The sequence below is a fragment of the Cynoglossus semilaevis genome, chromosome 14 (assembly GCF_000523025.1).
Source record: "Cynoglossus semilaevis isolate Cse_v1.0 chromosome 14, Cse_v1.0, whole genome shotgun sequence".
NCBI lineage: Eukaryota > Metazoa > Chordata > Actinopteri > Pleuronectiformes > Cynoglossidae > Cynoglossus > Cynoglossus semilaevis.
This window is the reverse complement of record NC_024320.1, coordinates 2,269,416-2,282,065: the sequence shown is the minus strand read 5'-3', so window position 1 is coordinate 2,282,065 and position 12,650 is coordinate 2,269,416. Positions and strand designations below refer to the sequence as shown.

The window sequence follows — 12,650 nt, the reverse complement described above, 5'->3', positions numbered from 1 at the left end:
GGAATGACCCATCCCACCTTTTCTTTTTTTAATTGCAGTGTTTTAAATTTGATTCTGGCCTTTTTCCCTTGCCACAGATACCTTGCTATTAATCTATACCAGTGGTTCTTAAATTGTGGTACGTGTACCACCAGTGGTACGCCAGCTCTATCTAGTGATACGCGATACATTTACATTTTCAATTGAATAAATCTGAAACAGACCATGTACAATTAATACATTTTAACATAAACATCTCTCCTGTGTGGTGAAATTTCATAGGGAAGCCTATGCTGCTATATTCTACTGTTGGTCATCATGTTGATACTCAGAGAGCTCATTGTTTTATCAGCTGATACAGAGTATAAAAAGTTTGAAAACCACTGATCTATACCATTCTGCTTAGTTGGTATTTTAACTGACAGACATTGGATAACATACAGCATCCGTGGAAGAATATTCATCTTGATTGACTATCCGGGAGATGAAACACAAAAAGGGAATAACGTTTCATCTTTGTATATCAGTTTTTATCTTTGAATTTAACCGGTCGTAGTTGTTGTTATATAACCTTGTAAAGTCCATTGGTAATGAGACACCCAAATATTTAATCCACTTTATCAGATCTCGAGAACAGATCCATATGCTGCAGTATTAAAATCACCGGCTTACCAGAAAAGGGTTGAAAAAGGCAATTCAACTCAGTTTGTCGCAGAGTTCCTTCCGCAGCTCTTCAGGGTCAATAACGTTTTGAACTGAAAATTGTTCGAGCGCACTGCATACGCCGACATTCCTCTTCCGGACGTCCAAGGACCATGATCGCCAGAATTCACCACCTTCCAGAGAAGGAAAGAATCCTGAAGCTTGCTCGTCTGCACGCTCCCCTGACCTTCAACGGCTCCCGGATCAGTATTTACCCGGACTTCTCATCTGAAGTCACTGAACAACTATTCAACTATGGTACAGAGCAGAAAATATTGCAGAATGCCACGGAAGCCGAAACTTTCATAGACAAATTCATTACGCTCTTCACCACTGCAGAGTGAGATCTAGAAATGTAATAATTTTGCTGCTGTACCCAGACACCTGTTTAAGGTAAATAACTGAATATACTTTTGTTTCTCACTATCACTAAGAATTAAACATTAGTTAAACACTAAAACCAAATGTTATATATATATATATATGTGTGTGTGTGTGTGGTTGGAACTGCTGTTCGAGGCTTGACTTTTTGTTTTGCAGTACCCAACTTTATCTCAGTGTTAATGGTTTTCTCGTTCCACCTCACATGGGGAGAAGAACGGAGGTGGGGTTTACATTTTTATGTTTTGCCTTTTTTGCCTGCTCCTCTCAAAATGTACCAGGTCTTCTATGTTTCTAAAACTTTACGTTGGTAGATACTTGTTCTTTTATGGCTACTAATAAATCTTTAGCACCATCTAGCGAAGGCAGTTTAACATTACTAAGCTGGAATGTCAGTGGCTTAAGGAGTAATCTAAAACGAGGAAAGGTCTTCTCCCATTTAAAATCACTCTCAGGAGATATCATTTTCATGCAGGAAACGCATATCAAACATAACGAACAATGGAGGCTAGGGTGTGACTGGATATCTCAGACATACCAGTCAACTTTCTCCTCAAAGCCAGGGGAGTGGCCATACTATATTTTGTCACGACACATAACCTTTTTGAATATTTATGCACCAAACGTTGACGACCCTGATTTTTTTCAAAAAGTTTATTCCGGATTTATCGTCTACTCAATTGATCATAGGTAGTGATTTTAATACAATATTGGACTGCCTCCTTGACAGGCACTCCACCCGCTCCACCAATCTCTCTAATGCCAGTATTACACTGAATAACATAATTAAATCACTGAACCTTGTTGATGTTTGGAGGCTGCAGCATCCAACGGACAAGGAATTTTCTTTCTTTTCTAGTGTACATAAATCGTACACGAGAATTGATTACTTTTTGACTGATGCCACTTTGGCTGCGGATGTGGTCACCTCCAAATATCATGATATCTTAATTTCTGATCACAGCCCTGTCGAAATTAAAATAAATATTGGTTGGTCCAATCCTGTGTTTAACTGGCGGTTCAACCCTTTACTACTAACTACTAACAATTTACAATTCCGCCAACAAATTGCAAGCAAAATAATGGAATACTTTCATTAGAACAACACCTCTGATGAAAATGACTCCACTCTGTGGGAGGCCTTTAAAGCTGTCATACAAGGACACATCATATCCCACGAAGCCAAAATAAAGAGACAGGGAGAAAGATTTCAAAGATTTCACAACTTAACCTGGACCACTAGAAAGAGATTACAAGGCAAACGCCACACCAGCTGCACTTAACGAAATAATCAAGTTAAAGGTTAAATATAATGCTGTGCTCTCTGATTATGTCAGCTTGCTATTAAAAAAAAATGCTATTAAAAATGTAACAAAAACACACGAACTAGGTGACAAACCAGATACACACAGACCCTCAGAAAATCAATGAAAGATTCCGTGAATTTTACAAAGAACTTTACACCTCTAAGTCCACTACTTCCCCATCTGAATTGCCTCACCTACTTAAATTGAGTTCCTCGACACAAACCGACTTAAATGCAGACAACTTTAGAGAAAGTTAAACAGTCAGTTCGTTCCTTTCCCAACAGAAAAGTGGCGGGCCCAGATGGATTTTGCATTAAATTTTACAAAGCATACGTTGACATTATAGCTCCTTTCATTTTAAGAATGTTTAATCACTCTATATCAATTGGTCTACTCCCTGAAACACTCTATTCAGCCAACATCTCTCCCATCTTAAAAAAAGAAAAAAAAAATAGACAGATCCCTCCTCCTATCGTCCTATTCCCCTTCTTTGCTATGATCTTTGGGTGTTTACCAAAATTCTTGCAAACAGACTTAACAAATGCATTGCAGATATAATTCACGCAGACCAAACTGGATTTATTCCTGGTAGATTTTCTTTCTTCAATGTCAAATGTACATCAAATTTAGTAAAGATTCTGAAATTGCTGTTCTAGCTCTTGATGCCCAAAAAGCATTTGACCAAGTTGAGTGATCGTACTTATTAACTACAATAAGGGAGTTCGGCTTAGGCGACCATTTTATCTCCTGGGTCAAAATGCTATACGCCCACCCCACTGCCTCTGTCATTACTAACAACAACCGGTCTTCCGCCTTCAATGTCCAACGATCTTGCCGACAGGGTTGTCCCCTTTTTACCATTATTATTCACTATTGCAATAAAACCCCTCGCTATCAGTATTAGGAACCACCCTGATGTTGCCCCACTAAATTTAGGGGGAAATGACCATCGCATCTCGCTGTATGCAGATGATGTGGTTCTGGACCCAGATTTTCTTACAAACCTGCCATTTAATATTGTCACTGATAAATTCAAGTATCTGGGAGTTACTATTCCTAAAGACCCAAAGTGAATCCGTCCATCTATTTTCATCCGCTTACCTGTTACCGGGTCATGGGGGCAGCGGTCTCCATGACCGCCACCCAAATCACACTGCACCGTACCCCTCCGAACCATCCTGCGGGTGGTGAGTCCACTGGAAGGTACCAACTGGGATTGGATCTTGCCCAGGAGGTGAACCCTGGGGTTCCACACCAATGACAGAGACATTGCCTCTGGGCCAAAGCGCCGCTCCAAAGTTAATACTGTATATACATTATATTTGCTCGATATGATTGGGAAGTTAAAATCCAATATTGAAACATGGAGAATATTACCATTATCTATGATAGGCCAGATAAATGCAATTAAAATGGTTACTCTCCCTAGATTCTTCTATTTCTTTCAGAATTTGCCCATCTTCCTCCCCAAATCCTTCTTCAAACTATTAGACTCAATAATTTTACCCATTGTGTGGGGCTTTAAAGTGCACTGTATTTCTCAAAAACATCTCAACCAACCCAAATCTTCCGGCGGCCTCAGCCTACCAAACTTCTGTCACTCTGTGCTGCAAACTGCAGAGCCTTAATGTATTGGCAGAATACACAACTAGGTAAAATCGCTGATTCCACCCCGTCATGGCTTGTTATTGAACAAAGTCTTCCTGTTAATTCCTTACCTGCCCTTCTCTTCTCTTCAGCACAGCCCCTAAAATCCATTGCCAAGAACAATTTCATAATTGCATATTCTTTGAAAATCTGGTATCAAATAAGGAAGTCATTCAACCTATCAGGAATCCCCACCTACAGTATACCCCACTCCACAAAAACCATAAGTTTGCCCCCTGTCTGACAACACATTTTTGCTTTGGGCAAATAGGGGTATCATCACCATCAGGGACCTTTATCTCAGTAAGACTTTCACTCAACTGAAGGAGAAATTTCCACTGCCAAAAACGCACTTCTTTCGTTACCTAGAAGTCATAGATGTCATCCGTAAAAACATTCCTAATTTTCAGTCACTGCCAGCTCCAATCGAGCTGTACACACTTTTGAATCGCCTCCATACTCCTAGAGACTTGTCTCACAATTTGTTGACCTCTTCACCTCACTTAAACCTCCCAAAATATTAAAGAAACCTGGGAAAAAGATTTATGCCAATAGCCATGGACTGGAAAACTTACCTTGCTGATGTTCACAAATGCTCATTAAATTCTAGACCTCAACTCTATAAAGTTATCCATAGGCTGCACTACTCGTGTACTAAACCTCATTCTTTCTTCCCATCCGTATCCCCAATCAGCTCGAAATGCAAATCAGCTGAGGGAACTCTGGGTCACCTCTTTTGGCATTGTCCCATAATAAACCAGTTTTGGTCTGATATTTTTAAATGCTTCTCTGAGGTATATAAATGCAATATTCCTCCAGACCCACACACATCCTGGGTTGCTCTCAACACCTCAAAAAGGAACATCTTATCTCGGTGGAAAAGGGAGTATGAGTTTGTATGTATGCGAGTATGTAAGGCCTGGCTCTCAGAGGTCACCAGATTCAGATTCAGATTCAGAAATACTTTATTTGTCCCCGAGGGGCAATTCAACGTACAGCTGAGCAGCATGATAGTGCAAAAAAAGAGGTATCCAATTGAATACACTGGTAAGGAAGTTAAAATAAACCAATCAAAACAAAGAAAAAAAAAGCAAACAAAAGAGAGCAAACTAGAGTAAAAACAGTCACCGACACCAGTCTACTACAGACACCAGTCTACTACATATAGAAAGGATTCGATACAGTGTTTCTCTCAGCTCTGTAACTTTCGATAAGATGTGGCAACCTTTCTTATTATATCTATCAAGAGTAACATAAAAGTAATCTCTCACTTTCTGCCAATGTAACTTTAAAATGCTTGATTTATAGCTGACTTATACAGTTTGTACAACGTATTATTTTTTAGCAGGATCTTTTTTTTTCTCTCTTTCTTTTTTGTTTTATTATTTTATATACCTATAATGTATATTAATTGTAATGAGCAGGTTGCTCATATTCACTTGTTCATTGTAATTCTTTATTCTGATTTTGTTTTATCTGTGTGTGTTTCTTACCCTGTTTCTATATATTGAAAAATTATAAATAAATTATTTTTAAAAAAAGAGAGATAATCTTAGCATCTTTAACTCTGCCACCTCAATCTCCTCCTCCTGTCTTCTGCCTCTTTCTAGTGTCTCTAAAACATATGTCATGGCTGGTCTCACAACCGTCCTGTAAACCTTTCCCTTCACCTTGGCTGACACTCTTCTGTCACAGATCACTCCTGACACTTTTCTCCAGCTGTTCAATCCTGCCTGCACTCTATTCTTAACCTCTCTTCCACAGTCTCTGCTGTTCTGAACAGTCGATCCTAAGTACTTAAACTCCTGCACCTTCACCACCTCTGCTCCTTGTAACCTCACCATTTCACTGTTCTGCCTTTCGTTTACAGACATTTACTCTGTCTTGCTGCAACTGACCTTCATTCCTCTTCTTTGTAGTGCAAACCTCCACCTCTCTAGGTTCTCTTCTAGCTGCTTCCTACTCTCACGACAGATCACAACGTCATGTGCAAACAACATAGTCCATGGGTACTCCTGTCTGACCTCATCTGTCAATCTGTCCATCACCAAAGCAAACAAGAAGGGGCTCAGGGACGATCCTTGATGTAATCCCACCTCCACCTTGAGATATGTGGCTTTGTCTGTAGTCAATGTGTCATATTTTGTTTGCAGACACAGCCTTTCTTTATAAAGAGCTGAAGAGGGGCATATGGAGTGTTGTTCATCAATACTAGCTAAGGCCTGGGAGATGCTCTGAAGCTTAACCTCTCTTGCTTTTTCCCTTCTGGAGGAGTATTCAATTATACGCCCTCTGAGAAAGGCTTTCAGAGTTTCTAATAATGTTGAATGGGAGACCTCTGAAGCAGTGTTAGTATCAGTAAAAAAAATGTATTTGGGAAATGATGAATTGTACAAATTCTTCGTCAGCAAGTAAAAGTGAAAACTCTCCAGTGGAATGAGGGTCTGAAGCAATTGGGTAAATTAAGTTGAAAAGACAGCACCACACCACAGCTTTGGAGTTTTGCAATAAGGGATGCACACATTTCTTGGGTATGTTGCCTAGTCTCATTACAGCTTTGAGAATTCGCTGGCTGCTCTGAAATTAAAGCTGACAAAGTTTGCCAATCAGATACACCAACTGAGGGAGTGACAGAAGGAGTGACAGATTCATTATCAATTTGAACTAGACTTTCAGGACTATGCTTGGAATGGAGATGTGTCCTGAATCCAGAAAGAGTGCAAAATCTCTGACGGCATCCATTCTGGTCACACACCAAATGAAACCTCTTGCCGGGAATAAAAGGCATGTGTAAGTTTGAGATGGTGGAAAGTAGACTGGCAAACAAAGTATTTATGCATCACAACTTGAGTTGAGGAGCTTTGTCCTGAGGTTCTTGACTCTGGGAGTTTCATGAAAAAGCCCCACATCAATATTATAGATGGTGGTTTGCACAAATGTGCACAGGCTGTTTAAGGCCTGGCCATAGAAGATGCCAAACACATAATGTATCTTGAACAGTTCATCAAAGGCTGACAGGGAAGACCTAATTGCTATTTATAATATTATAAAAAAGTTTTTATGTATTGCTATTTATATTTATAAATGTATTATATAAATGTGTTTGTATTTATTGCTATTTATATTTATACATTATTTGTGGAACAGTTTGTCTAAATAGGGGAATTATGGAAGAACAGATGCGGTAAACCCTCTTAACTATATTCTTAGATCCAGATATTTCCTGACTGAGATTTACTTAATCTAGTATGTTGTCGTGCTACCCCATCATGTGAAAATCCGCTTGGGTAAGTTCCTTTGTATCAAGAGAAATGATAATTGGTCAAAACATTCGTTTGTTTTTGGAATGTAGATTCCACTCGTTGATATTGGATGGTTTCAAAATGGAAATCAGGATACACTGACCTTATGAAACTTCACTAGGGGATTCACAGTTTCCCGGATACTGATCTTCACGGCTCCCTTCTTCCCACTTGGTGGCAGGAGGTAGACCAGCAAGAATCAAGAATGTTAATTGCCCCACTTGCTGCCTGCTCAGGAAAAAACTATCTCTATTGCTCCTATGAAACAACAACTGCTCATTAAAATATATACTCACATAGCCCTTTTTTGAATAGGGATCTTTCAGAGCAGGGAACAGTGTTACAATCCCCAATGCATATTGTGTTCTTTTGTCCTTTGGCGGAGCACTTCTGTGGGAGTAAATGATAGGTTGCATTGACAGGGAAAAAGGCTGTATGACAATTTACAATGGGGACCCTAGATACAGTATGTCAACTCAAATAAGCTACTAAACAATATACAGGTTGCAAGGACTGACTAAATCTATAAGGCTGTGTGTGTCTTGCAGATGGGTAATGATTAGTTTAGATTAGAATATTGGTATTTTCATGGAATTACTTAGCCATGTGGCACAAGGCAAAAACATTTGTTAGTAGTGATTTCATTAATTGACTGACAGTTTCAACTGAAAGAAGGTGAAATGGATTAAACCATCTGGTACCCTTTCAAAAAGCTACTCTCTTAGTTCCTTAGGGACATAAATGTCCTCTATAAACAACTGCTAAATATATATATATATATATATAGGCAGACATTTTATATTAGACAGACATTTTAAAAAATCTGGCGCACGCTTTGTTAAATTGCCAATAAAGGTATTAATAACCAAAGGGAAAAAAAATTGTATTTTTGAAAAGAACTGAGTTGACTGAAAGCTCTATGTCTATCTGATATACATTTAGAGCTTTACTTTTATAGAGGACATTTATGTCCTTAAGGGCCTAAGAGGGTGCCTTTTTGGCACACAGTGTATTATTATTTTAAGTTTACATGAAATTAGGTTTCCTGGGCCAAAATCATGCCATTTGAGGTCATACAGTGAGAGTTATGGCCAAAAAATTAGTGATTTTCTTTTAAGCTGCAGCCAACAAGTCATCCCCCCCCCCCCCTGCAATTTTTGAATCTTTGAATTTAGCATTCTGACCCATTAAAGAAGCAGTGCTAACAATAAAAAGAACGGCCATTTGGAGACCATAGAGGCCATTTATGAGAATTAAAGTTCTCCAAATGAGAACTTTAATTCCTGAGGTGATAGCATGGGAAGAGATGGTAAAACTATGCATCTGTTTTTTGTTTTTTTTTTTAATACCAGGGATAGGCTACAAACAGTTTTAGTGGTTGATACGGCCACATTTTGAGCAAATAAGGCCATATTAGATAGTCTACTACTTGGTAACTAAGTGCTCAGTGTTCTTATCAGTCGACATGTTTCATAGATAAATGGATTGGTTCTGAAAACAATGAAAAGCCAATTCTGCCTAACTGAATCTAATCATTTTTTGTAGTTAAGTCAATTTCAATGGCCACACAATAATACTGTTGATCACATGACCGCTTACCAGTGACTGAAAGTGTCAACAATCGTCCACAGGATGTCTGTTTTTTCCTCCAGAATGTCACTGAAGACCTCTTCGTCCACCTCTGTTTCGGTGTCATTCAGTACATATGTCTTTTTCAAGTGGGTATACTGAACTTAATTTTAGCTTTGAATACAGAGAAACAAATTAAATGAAGTTTGGGGTGCATTATTGTTCATCTTACTACCACCACAGACACGAGACAAAGTGGGAAATCAAGTCCATTGCCCAAGGACACAATATGGCTATCGTTTAGGCTACAAGAAGCAGACATATTAACTTACCCTCCTTAAGAAATAAGAGTGTAAGTCTCCATTTAGTTTGACGTACTTCTTCTTTCCTTTGTACTGTACTTTGAACAGCATTGCTGTAGACCTTCCACAGCTACGTACAACACAAACATACTATTACATACGATTAGTGCACAGTTACCCACTAGCAACGTAACTTTGGGTGGGAGTCGGAAGCTTTGAAGTAGCTTCGGTAAAGCTAGCCACCAGGAGAGATTACTGTTGTTGTTTCTGTTTTTCAAAAAACCTGCACAACCGTGCTAACATTACGAACACAATATCAATTCTGATCAATTAAACATTCGCAGTGAATTTACAACTAATATAGCAAGTTAGCAAAACTACATTGAAACCGTGTTTGCCTCCTTAATGTCTAACAGTTAAAGTTTTTATTTATTCACGGATTGAAACGTGAAAAAAAAAATTCCATGCATTATTTATTCACTTTAGTTTCTTAGCCTACCTGCAGTCCTGCGGAGCTGTTGAGGCAGACGTCGGTTAGTGTCGTTGCTGCACTCCTGCAAGATGTGGGCTCAGAACATGTGACTGGATTCAACCAATGAGAGGGCATGGAGCGCCCGACAAAATCTAAACCTAACTCTTGGTGAGGCTGGGAAAGACTCAATCAAGAAATAAACTCTCAGGGGGTCTATCATTGTAAAATAAACACTACGATAACTCTACACTAACACTATGCATAGAAAGAACACCAGAGAGAGATTATGGTCCAACCTGAAAAGTGTACTTTGTGCCCATTGACACCAAAGTGTAAAATCTTCTACTCTCGTCATCAAAACTCTGGGATTTTAACACTCTGGCATTTGCTGTGTATAACTGGGTATGGCAGAAAACAGTTTGGCGAAAAAGTTGTAATTATCAAAATTGGGGCATAAATATTTACTAGAATGACTGGAAGAGAAAACATACCTTACATATACCTAACATGTCTTCCATTAGGGTCACTGACCACCTCCTCAGACTGAAATGCGACATCTTTGTGTATAAGGATTGCAGTCCCTCTGGCTTTGACATTAAACCATGAGTGGAACATGTCCACACAGTGGACGTATTTCTTTGAAGCCTGCTATCTGCCTGCAAAATGTAGAGTAGATTTCCTGAACTGCGGCGTGCAACGTGATCTTGTTGAGCCACGTTCTGTTCATGAAAGTGATTCCACAGTTAACTGTCATCTAACAGACCTGCCGACAGGAATTCAGACATGGTTCGTGGATCGGAATTCTTTGCAAGTTAAGTCGGATTGGTCCGATCCACTAATTACGTTGGGATCGGCTGCCGGTACTGATACTGGATCGAATCGGTCCATTTCCCTACCTTTTACATAAAGTGAAACAGTGGATGGATTGAGATTTAGTGACATTGACTCTAAAAGTCGACGGGTTAACAGAGGCGTTGCATACCGTGTCCAATGACCCATCATACAAGCCACCGTGCAGGACTACAGTGACGACCAAAATCAGAAAGATGTTTGACGGAGAAAAGAAGAATAATCTTGAGAAAAGAACAGCAATAATTTCTCCATGGTGGACGTAACTAAAGGTTGCAGGCAGCACTTGAGACTAGTCTCAAATACAGTGGAATGTAAATGTCTATGACTGCATCTGTTCGTCTTTAAAAAACAATAAATGACTTTATAAAGCCATTTTCTTTTGTTATATGTCTTATCTTTTGATCTGCCACAATGATTTAATACATTTAATTGAAAATGTCTCAAGTTGAGGGCTTTTCGCAGTAATTTTTAGGTGGGATTAAAAATAGATTAATTAGATAAATTAATTACAGATCATAATTAATCTCAATTGAATCTATTGACAGCACCAAAGAATATCAAATATTGTGAGGCTTCTAAAGAGCCATAATAAAACCTTGAAAGATTCTTGCTATATTTTGATCCGGGTCACGGCACCAGTTGAAAGATGTATTGCAGTGGTTGCATGGTTAATATTACCATTCATTTTCTTCTGCTGTTTTGCACTGTTTTATATAATGTACATACAGTATGTATATATGTTTTAATAAAGATTGTTTTCAGAGTTGTATTGCAGTGGTTGCATGGTTAATATTACCAGGTATTTACTTATGCTGTTATGTATTGTTTTATATATTGTGCAGGTGGCTATGTGTAAAGCACTGTTTAGAATCCATTTGGCCCATTTTAGAAGACTTTTGGGAGAATTCCTCTCTATTGGTAACGATAGATAGGCTATTCTGTTCTGACTTCCTATGTGACTATCAGTGGATTTTATTTCTCTGCTAGGCATTTGACAATTATTTTGACAATTAATAATTTATTATTTATTTATTAATGTGCCTTGATTTTATTGAGGTTTAGTCATAGCTATAAATGCAATGGTACTAATAGTTAGCACAATAATTTCTTTTGGTTTTCAGCCTTGGTTTCCTCATTTTCGGTTTTCGGTTTCGGCCAAGAATTTAAATTTTGGTGCAGCACTAAAACAAACAGTTGCCAAACTCTTCTTGTTAACTTTTTATCTTTTTTTAATTTACTAAGAGTGCAGTGATTAAAATCATTTTTCCCTCTGTTGTCTGTTCAGTCCCTCAGGGAAGAAGTTCCGCAGTAAACCTCAGTTGTCCAGATACTTGGGAAACAGTGTGGACCTGGCTTGTTTCGACTTCAGGACTGGGAAGATGATGCCAGGGAAACTGCAGAAGAACAAACAACGGCTTCGGCACGATGCACTCAGCATCTCCAAGGTGAGCGGCAATGATGTCGCGTGTGTGTGGAGGGGAGGGGGTCATGTGTTCTGTGTGTGTGTTTGCTGTGAGATAATTAGATTGTTGTTGGTGTTACTGAAGTAGGTCACTTTGTTCTGAGGATTGTTTCAAACCCTCAGCCACAGCACAGACCAAGGTTAATTAAACCTGCTGAGCATCGGCTGCTTTTAGCCCCTCCGCCCCCATAAAAGTTCTTACGTGACAGTTAAATGAGGAGTGTGCGTTGCCGTCACTTGTTGCTGTCGATAGTTTTGTATGAGTTTTTATAAGAAATGAGTGATGAGTGGACCAGACCAAGGACTTCACTGATGGTCCATCTGTGTGTCCCCAGGTTGTCTCTTCATTGATGCGTAGAACTGATAATTTCTGTATTTCTGTAGTCTCTCTTCTGAAACACAAATTTTCAGGAAACCTTTTCTGTTAAAAAGGACTGTAAAAAATGCTGTTATTTCATACCCTAGTTTCCTAACACACAAAAAATTCAAATTAAGATCAAATAAAGATCTGATCAAATAAAGAATCAAATACGAGATCTCACCTCTCAAGTTTTAAAATTTTTACTGGCAGCAAGGAGTGCAGAACAATGGTTACATTCAGAACTGCACTGAGGAACTCCTCAGTGCTCAAAGCTTAAATACAGTTTTTTTTACACACACAAACTTCAGTGGTCA

At 38.8% G+C, this 12,650-nt stretch overlaps 1 protein-coding gene across 3 annotated transcripts in view; it reads left to right on the top strand.

Annotated features, from left to right (window-relative positions):
- mbd2 (methyl-CpG binding domain protein 2) overlaps nt 1-12,650 on the top strand; it is a 32,747-nt gene that overhangs the window by 6,501 nt on the left and 13,596 nt on the right. For all 3 annotated transcript variants that reach the window (XM_008324368.3, XM_008324370.3, XM_025062217.1), the window contains exon 2: nt 11,799-11,958. In XM_008324368.3, coding sequence (XP_008322590.1) covers nt 11,799-11,958 — 160 coding nt within the window. The remainder of the gene's footprint in view (nt 1-11,798; nt 11,959-12,650) is intronic.